At 54.8% G+C, this 18,791-nt stretch overlaps 3 protein-coding genes across 3 annotated transcripts; 2 read left to right on the top strand and 1 right to left on the bottom strand.

The window, feature by feature from the left end:
- Positions 1–46: 46 nt before the first annotated feature.
- On the top strand, positions 47–11,998 carry VTN49DRAFT_7195 (uncharacterized protein; the record flags this gene model as incomplete). The annotated part of the gene is made up of 4 exons (XM_069415437.1): positions 47–95; positions 164–321; positions 389–11,260; positions 11,315–11,998. 4 exons carry the CDS (start codon positions 47–49, stop codon positions 11,996–11,998), a joined length of 11,763 nt encoding a protein of 3,920 aa, XP_069265235.1.
- A 529-nt stretch (positions 11,999–12,527) lies between these two features.
- VTN49DRAFT_7194 (uncharacterized protein) lies at positions 12,528–15,071 on the top strand (the record flags this gene model as incomplete). Its single annotated transcript, XM_069415436.1, has 2 exons — positions 12,528–12,624; positions 12,685–15,071. The coding sequence occupies 2 exons, from the start codon at positions 12,528–12,530 to the stop codon at positions 15,069–15,071; spliced, it is 2,484 nt and encodes an 827-aa protein (XP_069265234.1).
- Positions 15,072–15,676: 605 nt separating this feature from the next.
- VTN49DRAFT_7193 (uncharacterized protein) lies at positions 15,677–18,506 on the bottom strand (the record flags this gene model as incomplete). Its single annotated transcript, XM_069415435.1, has 6 exons — positions 15,677–16,158; positions 16,222–16,880; positions 16,942–17,032; positions 17,084–17,218; positions 17,274–17,536; positions 17,590–18,506. 6 exons carry the CDS (start codon positions 18,504–18,506, stop codon positions 15,677–15,679), a joined length of 2,547 nt encoding a protein of 848 aa, XP_069265233.1.
- Between the last annotated feature and the right edge of the window lie 285 nt (positions 18,507–18,791).

Here is an 18,791-nt window from a genome sequence, read left to right as displayed (position 1 = left end):
ATCGTTTACGGTTTTCAAAGGGTCATCGCAGATATTTGTCGCAATCATGGACCCTATCGATATCTACGTCGAACGGCTGACGGACGAGAAGTTCGGTATGTTGGCTTCTGCTTGGAGCTTGCGCTAGGAATCTGCGGCTAATACGTTGTCGTTTTACCTACAGACATTAGCAAGAAAGCCAATGTCGCCGTCGAGCTTCGCGATAGCGCCGACTCGCTCTGCTCCGGGTCGAATTACCCTCTCTTCCTGGCAAAGCTATGGCCGGTGTTCAAGACCATTCTCAAGGGAGACCCGGTGTTTCTCAGTATATCTTATGAACAGGTAAGGACACGCGGTTGAATGAGATTCTCAGATGCCAGGTAGGGTCTGACCCGACGTGCTCCCGCAGAAACTCCGAAACTGCCTCCTCGAGACCCTCCATCGCCTACCGACAGCCTCGCCCGACGTCGAGCCGTATGCCGTGGATATGGTCGATACGTTGATGCAGCTGGTCCGCGTCGAAAATGAGGAGAACGCAATATTGTGCATGAAGACCATCATGGATCTCGCCCGCAACCAACCAAAGGCCACCGCACCGAGGGTACAGCCATTCCTCGAGCTCATCCAGGAGATGTTTCAGGGTATGGAGCAGGTCGTCCGGGACACCTTCGACACCCAAAGCTCAGGGATGACTTCGGGCTTGCCATCGACACCCGGCGCCACTGCTCAGAATTTCCAGTCGCCCCGGCCGACATCCCCAGGCACATCCGTCTCCGAGTTGGGTCCCGACCAGCAGGCCAGCCACTATTTGCAAAAGGGCATGCAATCATTCAAGGTCTTGGCTGAGTGCCCTATCATCGTTGTGTCCATCATCCAGGCTCACCGCAACGCCGTCGCGACACATGTCAAGTCATTCGTGCCTCTGATCAAGAATATCCTGCTCTTGCAGGCTAAACCGCAGGAGCGTGCCCATGCCGAGGCCGCGGCCCAGGGAACAGTTTTCACGGGCGTGTCCAAGGAGATCAAGAACCGGGCAGCCTTTGGGGAGTTCATTACCGCTCAAGTCAAGACCATGAGCTTCCTGGCCTACCTCCTCCGCGTCTATGCTCAACAGCTGCAGGACTTTCTCCCCATGCTGCCAAATGTTGTCGTCCGCCTGTTGAAGGATTGCCCACGGGAGAAGTCCAGCGCTCGGAAAGAGCTGCTCGTCGCCATTCGCCATATCATCAACTTTAACTACCGCAAGATTTTCATGGAGAAAATTGATGAGCTCCTCGATGAGCGGATTCTGATCGGCGACGGACTCACCGTGTACGAGACCATGCGGCCCCTTGCCTACAGTATGTTGGCAGATCTCATCCACCATGTCCGGGACCACTTGAACCGAGATCAGATTCGGCGAGCAGTGGAAGTCTACACGAAGAACCTGCATGATGACTTCCCCGGCACCAGTTTCCAGACCATGAGTGCGAAGCTCCTGCTGAACATGGCGGAAAAGATCTCGAAGCTCGAGGACAAGCAGGACGCCCGCTACTTCCTCATCATGATCCTGGATGCCATTGGTGACAAGTTCGCGTCCATGAATCATCAATTTGATAATGTCGTCAAGGCCTCGCAAGCCTACAAGAAGCGCGGCGAATCGGTGTCAGAAAATTATCTTGCCGACAAGGAGAACCCTCCGGATTGGGACGAGATTGACATCTTCTCAGCTGGCCCTATCAAGACCTCTAATCCTCGGGAGCGTGGTGGGGACCCTCTGCAAGAGAATCTGTTTCTCTTCAAGAACCTCATCCACGGCTTGAAGAATATCTTCCACCAATTGAAGAACTGCAATCCGTCGCACATCCAGATTGATGCGACAAACACGCCCGTAAATTGGTCCGAGGTGTCCTACGGCTACAATGCAGAGGAGGTCAAGGTGATCAAGAAACTCTTCCATGAGGGTGCCCGTGTCTTCCGCTACTTTGGTGTCGATAAGCCTCAGCCTGAGGTCCAATATTCGTCGCCCTTCGACTTCCTCGCCAGCCAGTATTCTGCGCCCATGTCAAGGGAGGAAAAGGAGCTCCTGGAGAGCTTCGGAACCGTCTTCCATTGCATTGACACGGCGACCTTCCATGAAGTGTTTCACAGTGAGATCTCTTACCTTCACGAGCTCATGCTCGAGCACGGTGCCCTTCTTCACCTTCCGCAATTCTTCTTGGCGAGCGAGGCCACGTCCCCAGCGTTTTCTGGCATGGTCCTCCAATACCTCATGGACCGCATCCATGAAGTGGGAACTTCGGACATGACAAAGGCCAAGATTTTGTTGCGGATGTTCAAGCTGTCATTCATGGCCGTTACCCTCTTTTCTAATCAAAACGAGCAGGTCCTCCATCCGCATGTGACCAAGATCGTAACCAAGTGCATCGAGCTGTCGGTCACGGCCGAGGAGCCCATGAACTATTTCCTGTTATTGCGGTCGCTCTTCCGTAGCATCGGCGGAGGTCGGTTCGAACTGTTGTACAAGGAGCTGCTGCCGTTGCTGGAGATGCTCCTGGAGACGTTCAACAATCTGCTGATGAGCGCACGGAAACCGCAAGAGCGTGATCTCTACGTCGAGTTGACCCTTACCGTGCCTGCCCGCCTGAGCCATCTTTTGCCTCATCTAAGTTACCTGATGCGCCCAATCGTCGTTGCGCTTCGAGCGGACTCGGACCTGGTTGGACAAGGCTTGCGCACGCTGGAGCTCTGTGTCGACAACTTGACTGCCGACTACCTGGATCCTATCATGGCGCCGATCATGGATGAGCTTATGGCCGCCCTCTGGGACCACCTCCGACCACATCCATACAGCCACTTCCACTCGCACACGACAATGCGAATCCTCGGCAAACTCGGCGGGCGAAACCGCAGGTTCTTGAACCATCCTCCCGAGCTGACCTTCCAGCAGTATGTCGATGACTCGCCGAGCTTCGACATCAGACTTATTGGCCCCAACGAGAAGCGGCCCTTCCCGCTCGATGTCGGCGTTGATCTTGCATATGCGAAACTGCTGGAGAACCCGAGGACGCCGGCCGCTAAGGCTTCAGATGGTTACTACAAGCAGCAGGCGTACCGTTTCCTAAGTTCGCAGCTGAAGCTCTACATCGGTTACGATAATTTCCCAGAGGATCTGGCTTCGTTACTCCGTCTTCAGGCGGATGATCTGATTGAGGGAAAGATTCAAGGGCCCATTGACATCTTCGAGAAATCCGAGCGTTCAAGCTCGATCCCGAAGAAGTTGGCTCAGGAAGAGACTGTTAAGAAGCTCCTGAAAGGGTGCTTCTATGCCACCACGATTGCAGACCTTGAGTCGACAGCCAAATCGTTCGTTGCCGATGTCTGCCGACACATTGCCGTCCTGGAGATTGGCCGGGCATTTGGGCAGTCTCGCCATGCCCGTCGGCCGTTCGATGTCTCTGCTGGCGAAGGCCCCATCTTCCTGGATTCTCGCTTGCTCGCCGATGTCATCGTGGAGTGCCTGTCCTCCGACTCTCCCAAACTGCGTGACGCGGCGAAAGCTGCATTGGAAGTTATTAAGGACGCGTCAGCAATCATCTTCGGCAGTCCTGACAAGGCCGCCAAGTTGCCCTTCTTCCAGCACTTGGGTCGGGTGTTTTGCCACAGTTGCCATAGTGAGGAATGGTTTACAAAGGCTGGCGGCAGCCTCGGCATTCAGCTCCTCGCGAAGGATCTTGACCTTGGCGACAACTGGCTGTACGAAAGGCAGACCGAGTTTGTGCGTGCGCTCATGTACGTTATCAAGGACACGCCGTCGGATCTTCCCGCCAGCACGCGCATCCGAGCACAGGAGACGTTGGAACACATCCTCCGCCGCTGCAACAAGGGTGTGTCTAAGGAAGACCTCAAGAACGAAAAGAGCCGCCTCTACAACCTCTGCGGATTCTTCATCTATGAGCTCTCCCACATGAACAAGCACGTCCGCAACACTTCGAAGAAGGCCTTCTCGATCCTTGCCGAGGTCGTCGGCTGTGAGGTGCACGAGCTGATGATGCCTGTCAAGGATCGGCTGCTGCAGTCGATCTTTAACAAACCGCTGCGCGCTCTTCCGTTCCCGACCCAAATTGGGTTCATCGAGGCCATTACATTCTGCTTGAGCCTCCATAAGGATATCGTCTCGTTTAACGATGCTCTGAACCGACTGCTGTTAGAGTCGCTGGCGCTTGCCGATGCAGACGACGAGTCCCTTGCGACGAAACCCAATGAATTCAAAAATGCCGAGATGATCGTTAACCTGCGGGTTGCTTGCCTTCGCCTCCTCTCAATGGCCATGGGATTCCAAGAGTTCGGGAACACGCCCCAGAACACTAGTCGCACCCGGGTCATCGCGGTGTTCTTCAAGTCTCTGTATTCCCGATCGCCGGACGTCATCGACGCCGCCAACGCTGGCCTGCGCGACGTGCTCACGCAGACGAACAAACTGCCCAAGGATCTCCTGCAGAATGGTCTGCGGCCGATCTTGATGAACTTGCAGGATCCCAAGCGCCTGACCGTTGCCGGACTCGACGGCCTGGCCCGACTACTAACTCTCCTGACCAACTACTTCAAAGTGGAGATTGGTGCTCGCTTGCTGGACCACATGAAGATCATCGCCGACGATGCCACCTTGCAAAAGGTCTCGTTCAGTCTCGTCGAGCAGCATCCGGCCATGAGGGTTGTTGCTGCCATCTTCAACATATTCCACCTTCTTCCTCCTGGAGCAACCACTTTCATGGAGCACCTTGTCAGCAAAATCCTTGACTTGGAAGAAAAGTTGCGACGTACATCGAGCAGCCCCTTCCGAAAGCCGCTCGTCAAGTACCTGAACCGGTTCCCGAAGGAGAGCTGGGCCTTCTTCCAGCAGCGCTTCAGCGACGAGAAATACGGGCGATTTTTTGCTCAGGTATTGGCTGATCCTGACAGCGGGCTGTTGCGGTCAGCCGTTGTTGCGGATACAGACGGGTTCAAGACGGCGGCCTTTGGTCAGGAGCCAACCGATGGGAGGAACACCGCTGCCATCAACGCCATCCAAGTCGTGCATTCGATCTGCACGCACGAGCAGACTCGGAAATGGCTCGTGTCGCACGCCGATCTACGATCGAAGCTCCTCAATGCAGGCAGGGATCTGCAGATCAAGCTCCGCGCCGACAAGCTCCCCGCAAGCGAGCGTCTGAGAGTCGAGCAGGCGGAAGAGCAGTTGATGGATGTCTTTACCATCTACCTGTCGGAGTCACCGCAGGATCTGGATTTCCTGTTCGACGTCATGGGCGCACTCTCGGCTGATGAACTCAAGCGGACGCTTGCGTTCCCCAAGTTCATCTACAAGCACATCATCACCAATGAGTCGGTTGATTACAGGCGGTCGGTGGTCATGCGCTGTCTCGATTTGTACGGTCAACGCTCTTCGTCTCAGAAGCTCAAGACGTTTGCATTCCACAACCTGGTCAACCCCATTTTTGCGATGGATGTGAAGAATACATGGAACAGCCCGCCGAACACGCCGAGGTTGATGGACAAGAGCATGACCGAAGCTATTCAGAGTCGGCTGTGGAGACCCCAGGTTGGCGACATTGCCGATGAATCCAACCAGCCCGGCGTCGACCATTCCCGCATGGAGCTTTTGCAGTTGTCTGCCCTCTTGATCAAGTACCACCATCAGACTGTTCAAGAATCCCGGAAAGATATCATCAAGTTTGCCTGGAACTACATCCGGCTCGAAGACTTGATCAATAAGTACGGCGCTTACGTCCTCATCAGCTACTTCATCGCCCATTACGAAACTCCGTTCAAGATCGTCGTTCAGGTGTATGTTGCGCTGCTTCGGGCACACCAAAATGAAGGCAAGGCACTTGTCACCCAGGCTTTGGACATCCTGGCGCCGGTGCTTCCCGCACGGATTACTGCCGGCAGTGGCAACAATCAGCAAGTTACCGATACTCGGTATCCGCTCTGGGCCAAGTGGCCCCGACGAATTCTTGCCGAAGAGACGGCGAACTTGCAGCAGGTCATGAGCATCTTCCAGTTCCTTGTGCGGCAGCCTGACCTCTTCTACGAGTCGAGAGAGCATTTCGTTCCTCTCATCATTCCATCGTTGTTGAAGATCGCCCCGCCTCAGACTGCTTCGAACGAGAGCAGGAAGCTGGCTCTCAACTTGATCGGATTGATCTGGCACTGGGAGGAGAAACGGGTCCGCGGGACAAACTCCAGCGCTACTACAGTAAACGGCATCGAGTCTCCAAATACAAGAAAGCGGAAGTTTGACGAAGCTCAGCAATCCACGCCAAGCTCGGCCGCAACCCCGGCACGGGACGAGTATCAGATACCGATCGACCTTCGTGCTGCCTTGACAAAGTACCTTGTCACGTTCATTACGACGTTATTCGAGAGGTACCCTGTGCCCGCCTTCAAATTGCGTGAATTGCAGTCTTCGAAACCCCAGCAGCCCGTCATGACTGGCGATATTGTCAAGAGGGCCGTTCAGTTGCTTCGGAACTTGCTTCAGCCCGGGTTCTGGAATGACGTTGATATCGACTTGTACCAGAAGGCGACCGAGCCTCATCTGGTGAGCGAGAAGGCGGACAGGCCGGATGAGAAACACATTACCACGATGGTCAACACGCTTCAGGTCATCCGTGTGCTCATCGCGGCCAAGCCGAACGACTGGATCGTGAATAGGCTGCCGGCGATACAGAAACTCTTGGAGAAAGCCTTGCGGCTGGATCATCCCGAGATCCAAGACTGCCTTCACGGCGTGGAGGATGACGTTGATGTTTCTCCAAAGTTGCCACCACCGATCAAGCGTATCCTCGATGCACTGCCTGAGGAGAAGCAAGAAGAAGAGGACGCCATGGATGTGGACAACACACCGTCGGAATTTGTTGCGTACCTGAATACCATCGCGGCGGAAGGCCTCTCAGCCAATAACTACGTCTCGAGCATCAACACCCTGTGGACACTGTCGAAGAACAAGCCTGCCGAGATGGATGCCCACATCCCTCAGGTCTTGAAAGCGCTCTCCCAGAAACTGGCCAAGGAGCACGTAACGGCGTATGCGACTTGCCAGGTCCCTTCCCAGATACCGCAGTATCCGCCGAACGTCAAGCCGGGAGAGAATGGCGTGCCAGATAACCAGGAATTCGAGCTCGGCATCGATCTGATCATCAAAGCCATTGATTTGATCTCGGCGCGCATGTCCAACTTGGGAGAACAGAGGCGGCCTTTCCTGAGCATCCTCGCACAGCTGGTCGAACGGTCGCATAACATCCGGCTTTGCAGCAAGATTCTGGGCATGGTCGAAACATGGATCTTCCACTCGACTGAATCCTGGCCCACACTCAAAGAGAAGACGGCTGTCCTGCATAAGATGCTGCTGTTCGAGTCCAGACCTGATCCGACTATGCTCAAGAAATTCCTCGACCTCGTCATTCGCATCTACGAGGACGCAAGGATCACTCGCACCGAACTCACGGTCAGGCTGGAGCATGCATTCCTGATAGGCACTCGGGCCCAGGATGTCGAGATGCGCAACCGATTCATGACCATCTTTGATCGGAGCTTGACGCGGACGGCTAGCTCTCGTCTCAGCTACGTCCTCACCTCTCAGAACTGGCTCACCCTTGCCGACTCGTTCTGGTTGGCGCAGGCATCGCAGTTGGTCATGGGCTCCATTGATATGTCGGCGACCGCGAGACTCCATCCAGAGGACTTCACCCTGTATCCTGTGTCCTTCCTGTTTAGCGCGGCGGGCAAGGACTCCAGGAAGGAAGATGTAATGGTTGACAATCGTTTGGAAGCCTTCGTCGCTGAGCGCAAGCGATTCATGGCCGAAGTGGGCGACGTCAAAGCCCGAGATCTCATGGAACCGCTTTGCCAACTGCAGCACACCGACCCGAAAACGTCGTACCGGCTGTGGACTGCGTTGTTCCCGATTATGTGGTCCACGCTCACGAAAGATGAGCGCATGGACCTCGAAAAGGGCATGCTGACGCTGCTGTCCCGAGAGTATCACCAACGCCAACTCGATAAGCGGCCAAACGTCGTCCAAGCTTTAGTGGAGGGTGCGGTCCGGGCCCGACCGCGGTTCAAGATTCCGCCGCATGTGCTCAAGTTCCTGGCTCGGACGTACAATATCTGGTACGTGTCCGCAGCGTATCTGGAGGAGTCGGCGATCCAACCCATCATCGACACCCCCATCGTCCGTGAGAGCAACCTCGATGCTCTTGTCGAGTTGTATGCAGGCCTACAAGAGGACGACTTTTTCTACGGTACGTGGCGCCGACGGTGCAAGTTTGTCGAGACGAACGCCGCCCTCTCCTACGAACAACACGGCATGTGGGACAAAGCCCAGCAGCTCTACGAAAATGCACAGATCAAAGCCCGGTCGGGCGCCATGCCTTATTCCCAGGGCGAGTATTTCCTCTGGGAGGATCACTGGTTGATCTGCGCGCAGAAGCTTCAGCAGTGGGAGATCCTGAGTGACTTTGCCAAGCATGAGAACCTCAACGATCTTCTCCTGGAAGCGGCATGGAGAAACATTGAGAATTGGCAGAACGAAGCCAACCGCGAACAGCTCGAGTCGTTGATCAAGTCGGTCTCGGACGCGCCGACGCCACGGCGGACGTTCTTCCAGGCATTCATGGCGTTGCTGAACTACCACCTGAAGAAGGAAGGCATTCAGGAGTTCAACAACATCTGCGATGAATCGATTCAGCTGTCGATCCGCAAATGGCACCAGCTCCCCAAGAAGATCACCAACGCGCACATTCCGATCCTGCAGCATTTCCAGCACTTGGTGGAGCTCCACGATGCAAGTATTATCTGCAATAGTCTGGCGCAGACGAACGAGAGAAACCTTGAGGCTAAGTCAGCTGAACTCAAACTGTTGCTCGGTACCTGGCGGGACCGGCTGCCGAATGTCTGGGACGATATCAACGCGTGGCAGGACCTGGTAACATGGCGTCAGCACATCTTCCAGCTGATCAATACAACGTATCTGAGCCTTCTGCCGCCCCAGACGGGCAACGTCGCGAGCAGCTCGTATGCGTACCGCGGATACCACGAGACCGCGTGGATCATCAATCGCTTCGCGCACGTGGCTCGGAAGCACCAGATGCCGGAGGTTTGCATCACCCAGCTCAGCCGTATCTACACTCTGCCGAACATCGAGATCCAGGAGGCCTTCCTGAAGCTTCGAGAGCAGGCCAAGTGTCACTATCAGAACCCCAAGGAACTTACCAGTGGCCTGGACGTGATCAACAACACCAACCTGAATTACTTTGGCGCCCAGCAGAAAGCCGAGTTCTATACCCTGAAGGGAATGTTCCTGGCGAAGCTGAACCAAGTCAACGAGGCCAACGAAGCCTTTGGGGTGGCTCTCTACTACGATCTCAGGCTCGCCAAGGCATGGGCCGAATGGGGTCAGTACAACGATCAACGCTTCAAGGCCGATCCTACCAACTACGAGCTGGCCAGTAATGCTGTCAGCTGCTATCTCGAGGCTGCTGGCCTCTACAAGAGTGCCAAATCCCGCAATCTCCTTAGTCGCATTCTCTGGCTGCTCAGCCTTGACAACGAGGAAGGGAGCATCGCTAGCGCATTCGAGAACTTCAAAGGCGAGACTCCAGTGTGGTACTGGATTACGTTTATTCCCCAGCTGCTCACAAGTCTCTCGCATCGGGAGGCACGCTTGTGCAAGGCAGTGCTCGTCAAGATTGCGAAGCTCTATCCACAGGCTCTTTTCTTCCTCCTGCGTACGAATAGGGAGGACATGATCAGCATCAAGAGATCGCATGAAGCCAAACAAGAGAGACTCAACCGTGCAAGACAGCAAGCGGCGTCGAGGGCTGAAGCACAGGGCGACGGACAACAAGGAGCATCGCCCGCTGGAGGTGCACCGACACCACAGGGTCAGCAAGCCGGTCCGACGAGCGCGCCTGCCCAGGATGCCAACGCACAGGCGGGCGGTCAATCCAACAACCAGCCCAATGGACAAGCAAACGGCCAGGTCAACAACCAGCCCAACGGCCAGCCAAGCGAGCAGCAAACAAGCCAGCAAGCTGGGCAGCCGAATGGGCAGATTGCCGGACAATCAGGACCGCAACAGCCCACGGTTCAACAGCCTGGGCATGCAGCTGGGCAACAGGGAGGCCAGCAGATGGCACAGCAGCAGCAAGCTGGGCAGCAGCCTACTAGCCAGCCAATGGCCCAGCCAACGGGTCAGGCGCCTGTGCAGAATTTGCCGCAGAACCAGCCGCAACAACCCACCGCCCAAGGACAAATCGGCCAGGGACAACAACCCGCGCAAGGTCAGGCGCCAGCCCATGGTCAGCCGGCCGCTGATGGCGGAAGAGAGCCTCCGAAGAAGCCTTGGGAGTACTCTGAAGAGATCATGTCCGGACTCAAGACTGCATTCCCGTTGCTGGCTTTGTCAATGGAGACCATGGTGGATCAGATCCATAAGAACTTCAAGTGCCCGCCGGATGAGGATGCCTACCGTCTGATTGTAGCCCTGCTGAATGACGGTCTCGCGTACGTCGGCCGCATGCCTGGCTCATACGCTCAGGACTTCAAGCTGCCCCAGGCGACCGAAGCAAATATCACCCGATTCGCGGAGACCATCCTTCCGGCCCATATCCGCAAATCGTTCGAGGCTGACTTTGTCGTCAAGAAGCCGACGATGTACGAGTACATTCACAAGCTTCGTAAGTGGCGTGACAAGTTCGAGGAGAAATTGGATCGTCGGCCGTACTCGCAATTCCTGGAGGTGTACTCCCCTCATCTGAGCGAGTTCCGCTTCTTGAAGTTCGATGAGGTCGAGGTGCCTGGCCAGTATCTGCTGCACAAGGACAAGAACCAAGACTTTGTGCGGATCGATCGGTTCTTGCCAGATGTGGATCTCGTCCGCGGCATTGGGGTCTGCCATCGCCGTCTGAAGATCCGTGGCCATGATGGCAGTATCCATCCATTTGCGGTGCAGCATCCGGCTGCTCGCCACTGCCGACGTGAGGAACGCATCCTGCAACTGTTCCGCATCTTCAACGGGGTCCTCGCCAAGAGGAAGGAGAGCAGGCGGCGCAACCTCTACTTCCATCTACCCCTGATGGTGCCTCTCGCTCCGCACATTCGACTCGTCCGGGATGACCCGTCGTACATCACGATACAAGCTATCTATGAGGACTACTGCCGACGGGTCGGCTTCAACAAGGACGAGCCGGTACTGTTTACACTGGAGAAGATGCGTGGTCTGGCGGAGATGAGGCAAACCGTAAGCGGCGATAATAACCGTGCTCCCAATGCTCCTGAAACTGACTCGCGACAGCGGACTATCGAGCAGCAGCAGATATCGCGGGTCGAGATCCTCGCAGCTATTCAGGACAAGTGGGTGCCGAACAACATCGTACTGGAGTACTTCACACGCACCTACCCCGACTTTTCCGAGTTCTGGCTCTTCCGTCGCCAGTTCTCATACCAATACGCGGCGATGTGCTTCATGACCTATGTGATGCACATGGGCAACCGGTACCCGAACAAGATCTCGATCTCGCGAGCCACGGGCGACATTTGGGGCACCGAGCTGATTCCGACAATCAATCCGAATCGGGCCTTCTTCTACAACCCCGAGCAGGTTCCGTTCCGACTGAGCCCCAACATCCAGACCCTGATGGGTCCAATTGCCATGGAAGGAGTGTTTGGGTGCGCTTTGATGGCCATTGCACGGTGTCTAACCGAGCCTCGGCACGAACTGGAGCAGCAGCTGAGCCTCTTTGTGCGCGACGAGATGATGTACTGGGCCACCGCGCAGCATCGTGGAGTGCTACCAGAAAACCAGCTGCGAGAACTTGTCCAGAACAACAGCGATATCATCGTCAACCGTGCTGTCAGCTTGGCAAGCCCGCCCGAGGGCAATCTCCCTGCCAACCAGACCACGATCGACCTGATTTCCAGGGCGACCAATCCGCTGAACTTGGCGTCGGCCGACGCGTTGTGGATGCCATATCTGTGAGCTGCCATGGCATCCAAAGGTATGCTTTGGAAGCTATTCTTGCCTTGCTGTTTAATTGTTACGTTGCGGCTCTATTGAGGGAAGGCGTTAGAGGTTGCATACAAAAGCTTCTTAATGACTTGATGATATGAGCTACGGCGCTTGGGAAGGATGACATGGGGTTTGATGTATTGTTCATTGTGTTCTTTTTTTCTTGGTTGTTGCGACTTGTGTATTTTGTGCGTATTTCTATTCGGCATGTATGATAGCCAAGCAATGTTATCAGGGGTGTCATTGACCATATCCCTCGTAGTGACTGCTCTCTTGAGCTCTCTCGTGAAAATGGCATCGATATTGGTGCCTGAGGTGTTCATCTGGACCTGCTTATGTAATATTTGTAATCTTGATTCCTCAGGCAACGACGGATCTCAGTGGAGGCAGTCGAACAACAAAACAGTGCGGCACCGAGAATAGCTTTGGCGTACACCGCGTCAGAAACGCACGGGATTGATAGGTACAACCTCCAGCACCTGATGTTCGCGTGGTCGCAATGGAGAAATTTCTCCGCACGTGGCGACAGGACGCGCTAAACCGTGGCCAGCACGACGCGGCCATCTACATTGGCGACAAGGTACTGGCATTGACCAGTAAGTGTTTCTCTCTTGCCCAGATAGTTTCGAATTGTGCTGACTATGGAACTTTGGTAGACAGCGATGCCGACGCGTTCTGGCTCGCGCAGGTCCACTTTAACAATAACAACTACACCCGGGCCTTGTCGCTGCTCTCACGTAAAGACCTGATCTCCCGCAGCATCTCGTGCAAGTACCTGGCCGCGCATTGCTATATTAAGCAAAACAAGTTCGATGCTGCGCTGCAGATCCTAGGCGAGCAGAACCCGACGCATCTGATCAACAATGGTGGGGCACATGGCCGAAGGAAGATTCAGCATCTGAATGGTGGGCATAGCCATGTCACGCTGCGGAATGGCAAGACGGCGTCGTCGCGGGCGGCCGCTGACCGGGCGGCTGCGGAGCGAGATCGCGAACGAGCTGAGGAGCGTGAGCGTGAGGAGGCGAACAATATTCGCTTTGAGGCTGCCATGTGCTACTTGAGGGGTCTCTGCTATGCTAAGCAGAATGCCTTTGATCGCGCGCGTGACTGCTATAAGGATGCTGTCCGAATCGATGTGCAGTGCTTTGAGGCGTTCGATCAGCTCATGAAGAACTCGCTGATGTCCCCCGCGGAGGAACTGGAGTTTTTGGAGTCCCTCGACTTTGACTCTATTACCGTACCGTCCGACCCGTCGCTCTCGCAGGAGGCTGCGCACTTTGTCAAGATGCTCTATACTACGCGGTTGTCGAAATATGCGTCGCCTTCGACATTGTCCGATGCGACCGAGACCCTCTCCACACACTACAACCTAGCGAATAATCCGGATATTTTGCTCTCGCGCGCCGAAGCGCTCTACACGCAATGCCGGTTCCATGAGGCTTTGGAGCTGACATCGGCGATCCTGTCTAGTCCAGACTCCGGCGCCGCTCTAACGGGCTCGTCCAACAGCAGTAATCAGGTACAGAACCTGGGCCATTCCCCGTCGGTTTATCCGCTCCATCTGGCTTGCCTCTACGAGACTGGCTCGACAAATGCGCTGTTTTTGTTGGCACATACTCTCGCCGACAATGCACCGGATGAATCGTATACCTATCTAGCCATTGGCACCTACTATCTCTCTGTTGCCAAGATCGCCGAAGCGCGGCGCTTCTTTTCTAAAGCGTCCTTGCTCGATCCGCATTCTGCGCCTGCCTGGATCGGCTTTGCGCACACTTTTGCTGCAGAGGGCGAACATGACCAAGCTATTGCGGCTTATAGCACCGCTGCACGATTATTCCAGGGAAGCCATCTCCCGCAACTCTTCTTGGGAATGCAACATTTGGCGTTAAACAACATGTCTCTCGCGCATGAGTATCTGTGTGCCGCCTATGCCATGTCTTCCGGTTCTCCCTCCGGGTCCCTCGCCGCCATACCGAGCACACGCGACGGTGGGTTGCCTCCTCTCGGTGGCGACCCGCTGGTGCTCAACGAGTTGGGCGTGGTGCTATACCATCAAAACAATCTCGAAGCCGCAGCGGATCTGTTCCGCCAAGCATTGGCTCTAGCTGCGTCTCTGCAGTGCGACCCGGCAGCATGGGTTGCCACTCGCGCCAACCTCGGGCACGCACTGCGTCGCATGAACCGTTTCGAAGAGGCCCTGGCGGAATTCGACGAGTGCGTTCGTATCAGCTCCGGAGGCAGCGCCAGCGGGTACAGTAACTCACTCGGCGGTGTGTCCGCTGTCTCGAGCGGTGTCTCCGGGTACGAGGACCGCGGCCTGATCGGCTCTCTGCATACATCCCGCGGGCTCATCTACCTCGAAATGGGCCGTATCATGGAGGCCGTCACGGTGCTACACGAAGCCGTGAGAGTCCTCGGAGTCAGCGGCGGGGACGCATCTGGCGGTGCCGGAGTGGCAGGCACGCTACTCTCTCGAGCTCTGGAACTCTGGGCACTCGAAGGTAAACGTCAGCCCTCATTGTCGTCATCGAGCGAGCCGTCCCGCTCGGCAAGTAGCACACGGCACAAGGACAAGGGGAAATCCAGGGTTCGAAACAACAACCCCGAGGACTACTCATCACCTCTCGAGCCTCCTTCTTCGTTCGATGACTCCATCCATCCATCCTCCTTCACCAACGACGATCCCGACCCCGATAACCCTCCTCCCCCTACCTCTGCCGAAGAGTCCATCGAAATGGAGCTCGACCAAGAAGCAGACGGTCTACTAACTCGTGCTCTCGAACGCGTCCGCCCTCGTCGCAGGAAACAGCAATCACCTGCCGTTGCCGCAACCGCGCCGGGGGTGACCACCCGATCTCGTCCCCGATCTAGAGGGTCGCTCGACCTGGCTGCCACCCAGGAGATGATGGATGTAGAGGAAGAAGAGGAAGAAGAAGAGCCAGTTCCGACGACGGGGGTTCGGACACGTGCAGCAGGAGGAGGAGGAGCGTCATCACGACGGAGTCCAACGAGACGAATACAGCCTAGGAGATATGATACGTGATGCATACTTTTAGAAAATATGTTCTTAATTTGCATTTATTCATTGGCATGGTGGGAAAGGGGACGGCGTTTATGTTTATTTTTGCTCCATGCGTGATCCATTACTGAGCAACTCATGGGGAGGACGGAGTCTGGCGTTGAGGTATAAAAATTCTACCAAACGCATTGTATGGCATAGAGTTCCGAAATGTATTGAATATATACTGTAGTCATCAACTTTTCGTGTGCATTAATGACTACCTATTGTCACATTTGATGATAATTTGACCCTAGAATACCCCTACCTAAGTGAATGTGAAAGCCAAGTTTCGATCCCACGCCCTCTCCATGACATCTCCTGGATATGTGGTATGATATGATAATCCCCCATATATGAACAACCCTCACTATCCGTGTGCATGGTAGATAAGAACTAAACACATAAAGACTCTCCAACCGCAGTGAATATAACCAGAAAATCTGAGAAAGAATGACATTCGGATATTTACCCATTCTCCGTACCAGACGCCTCCATATATACCGCACCAACATGTATGAAGAAGAAAAAAGAAGAGAAGAAAGATGTCCCACAAGAAGACTTGCCGGAAGGGAAAGGAAAGGTCGGATTCACCCCCACAAAGGCGGATGGATATACTCTGCTGCCCGATCCAGCACACTCGTGGGAAACGACCAGTCACTGCTGCTCCCCGAGCTTTCCGGCGTTGGCGGCGGGAGAGTTCCGCTGATGCTCGGTGCAGCGACGGTGGTCGACGGCACAGAAGGAGCGCCGGACGACGCACTGCGGACGTACGAGGTGGCGGGGACGCCGTACGTCGTGGCGCTGTAGGTGGTTTGGTATGAAGGATCCGTCGTGGTGGAACCGCTGCTAGAGACACTGCTACCACCACCGGCAGTTTGGGAGGTGTATGTGGCAAAGGCGGCGTTGAGCTTCTGCAGTGCCCGTAGGGACTTGACTAGCGGCTTTGCCCATTGTGTGCGTGTGTCGATGGCGACGTTTGCGGGTATAGATGCTACCTGTGGTCCGGATAATGAATCGGACACTGACAATGGAGCGTTTGTCAGTCCAGGAGCGGTGGCCTGTTGAGTCGCTGTGAATTTACGTGAGTGCCATATGCTCATCGGAAAGGAAGGGGGCGCTAGCAAAGGGTTACCTGTTGTGACATCAGTGGGATCGATTTCGCCTTCGTCGTTGGCCCGCTCGCTAAGAATCACCTCCAGAGCATGGAGGAGCTTAGGGACCTTGGGCTCATTTTTGGCCTCATCAATGACCGCAAGGAGGAATGCGCAGCTGATAGCACGTTGCATGGTAATCCATGCCCGTGATCCATGGGTGCTGAAAGAGTGCAGCTCAATGTACGACTCAACTGTGTTGATCAGGCTATCCACACAATCTTGCCGGATCATAGGCAATAGAGGATCATTCTTGTCCGCCGTGGTTTTGAGAGAAGGTCGGCAGAGTTCCGACATGATGTACGACGAATGCACTCTGAGAGCAATTCGTTGCAAATGTTCCGTGGGGCTGGTGCACGCAGACCGGTCTCGCAGATGAGGCGCAGCATCTCTGAGAATCTCGTGCACACGCTCTTTATATGCTTGCATGGTCTTGAGACTCATGTGAAAGTGAGGACTAAGCATCCGCCCGCGGACCACTTCTAACGTTAACGAAATAATACGGCACATGGTCTCAAAGTAATCGCGCTGCCTCGGCAGGGATTCCGGCCGGTAACACACATCTGGCTGGCTCACTGCGACTGTCGACGGTCGGTCGTACGACAGCGAGAAGTGACTATCTTGCCAGGCCATTGACCACCTTTGATAGACCGAGTCAGTGGTGATCGGAGAGCAGTCAGAACAAGCAAGAAGACGCTCACCATATATGTCTTCGAGTATACCGTTCGACCGGGGAGAATCGGTTCGACTCAACATGGAGACCAAGGGCCAGGCCCATCCGGATAGTCATTCCTTTATTGAGTCAGCCCAGCCTGTTGCTGGTACAGATGGGAGTCCACGTACCGAGAAGGACATAGGAAACACCAGGATTCATGTTGTAAGATAAGACATTTCCAATGATCAAAAGGGTCTTCATGGCTTCGAGGGTTGGTTGCGACACGAAATTGGTCATCCGCAAACATTGGTAGGAACAGCAGACTCGGTTCTAGATTAGCATGAAATGCAGAAAATCCTAGCTCAAGAGCGTACGTACTATAGACCTGAGAAGTCAACTCTCTCTCCTTTCCTGGAAGGTTCGACGACTGACAACCCGAAGCGAGCACGGCAAAGAGCAAACCGACGAAGGCCAGACTCATCCCAAAGGGTTGCGCGGTCAGCCCTTCTTCACTTGTTTGCAGGACACCTCCAGCCGCTTTTCTGTTCCTCAGGAACGTCTCCATTTTTTCTTCAAACTCCTGAACATCTACTAACACGGGATACAGGGTGCCAGCAACGTCTCTGTAAAATGTGAAATACCTGCAGATTGTCGATTAGTCATTGCGATAGGCCCAGGAGGCAAGACGACATACTCTCTGATTTGCTCATCACTTGGCAAAGCGCTACACACGGCATTCACGTCGAATGTGGATGTATCTGAAGACCAAAGGTCGACGAATGGGTACGTTGCTGTTTCATTGTCAAGGCCGAGTTTTGGCAGTATGCCGCCCTCAAGCAATGCTTGCGCTTGCAATGAGCCGGATTTGTTTAGAATATATGCCAGAACGGACCGGGAGCCCAAATGAACTGTCCCTTCGCCATATGTCTTTGACGTATGAATTCCCTCTTGGTCTGCCCGTTGACTCTCATCGGAGCTCATTCGACTAGCAGTTTGACCGAGCGGATTACCGCTATTTTCTGCTTGCTCTAAGCTGGAGCGTAGCGCGGTTATTGTTTCCTCCATCTCTTTTAATTTACTGCAAACATTTTCCCAGCTTTGGCGCGGAATTGTGATGCTTCTTTCCTCGCTCGGAAATAATTGGTCGCCATCTGCAACTTCTAGTCTTCTAGGCTTGACATCGGGTGTTGTGACAGTGGCACCCAGCTGCTCTCGGGGAGATTCAGCCCCCAATTGTCCACCAAGAGGCTGGGTTGATGATTGCCGCCGCTTCGAGGGACGCTCGTAGGTGCACAAGTCTGCATGGTCGCGCTTGACGCAGCCATCGCAGGGCAGATTACGATCGCATTTGACTTTTCGCGCATGGCATGGATAGCAGGCCTTAGGTTCTCGGGCCTTGCGCTTCGTTCTGATGATGGCGTCGATCTGTGATTGGGGCAGGTCAGAGACCGCTACGGACGATGAGGGCGCCGTTGTTGTCGTCGGCGACACTGTCTGTTGGCGCGAGTAAGAATAAGATGCCGACGTGACTGGGTTTCCTGCGTCAGGGCGAAACATATCGCTTGCGTTTAACAGTGGCTCCCGCGTCCGAGGGTCTGCGCGGTTGTTCATTGGGACGGAGGTGGCATGGTTGATATCATTACTCGTGCGATTGATCTTGATCAGCGATGCTTGGCTGATCCAAGATGAAAATTATTGCTCGGGCCGCGGGAAATTCTCTGTTGAACCCAGTCGCTTACGTCTCCAATCCAACATGAGCGGAGGCCAATGTTTCCCAAGTTAGATCACGTGCCCTGAAACGAACGAAGTGAGTGAAGGGTCCGAAGGCCGCAGGAAAGCGGAATTGGCTGGCTTCAAATGTACTATCACGTGATCCCCCGAGCAGTTGGCGGGCTT

The sequence above is a fragment of the Thermomyces lanuginosus genome, assembly GCF_041956635.1.
Source record: "Thermomyces lanuginosus strain ATCC 200065 unplaced genomic scaffold VTN49scaffold_42, whole genome shotgun sequence".
Taxonomy (NCBI): Eukaryota; Fungi; Ascomycota; class Eurotiomycetes; order Eurotiales; family Trichocomaceae; genus Thermomyces; species Thermomyces lanuginosus.
Note: the sequence above shows the minus strand (reverse complement) of the source record. Positions and strands in the feature narration are given on the sequence as shown.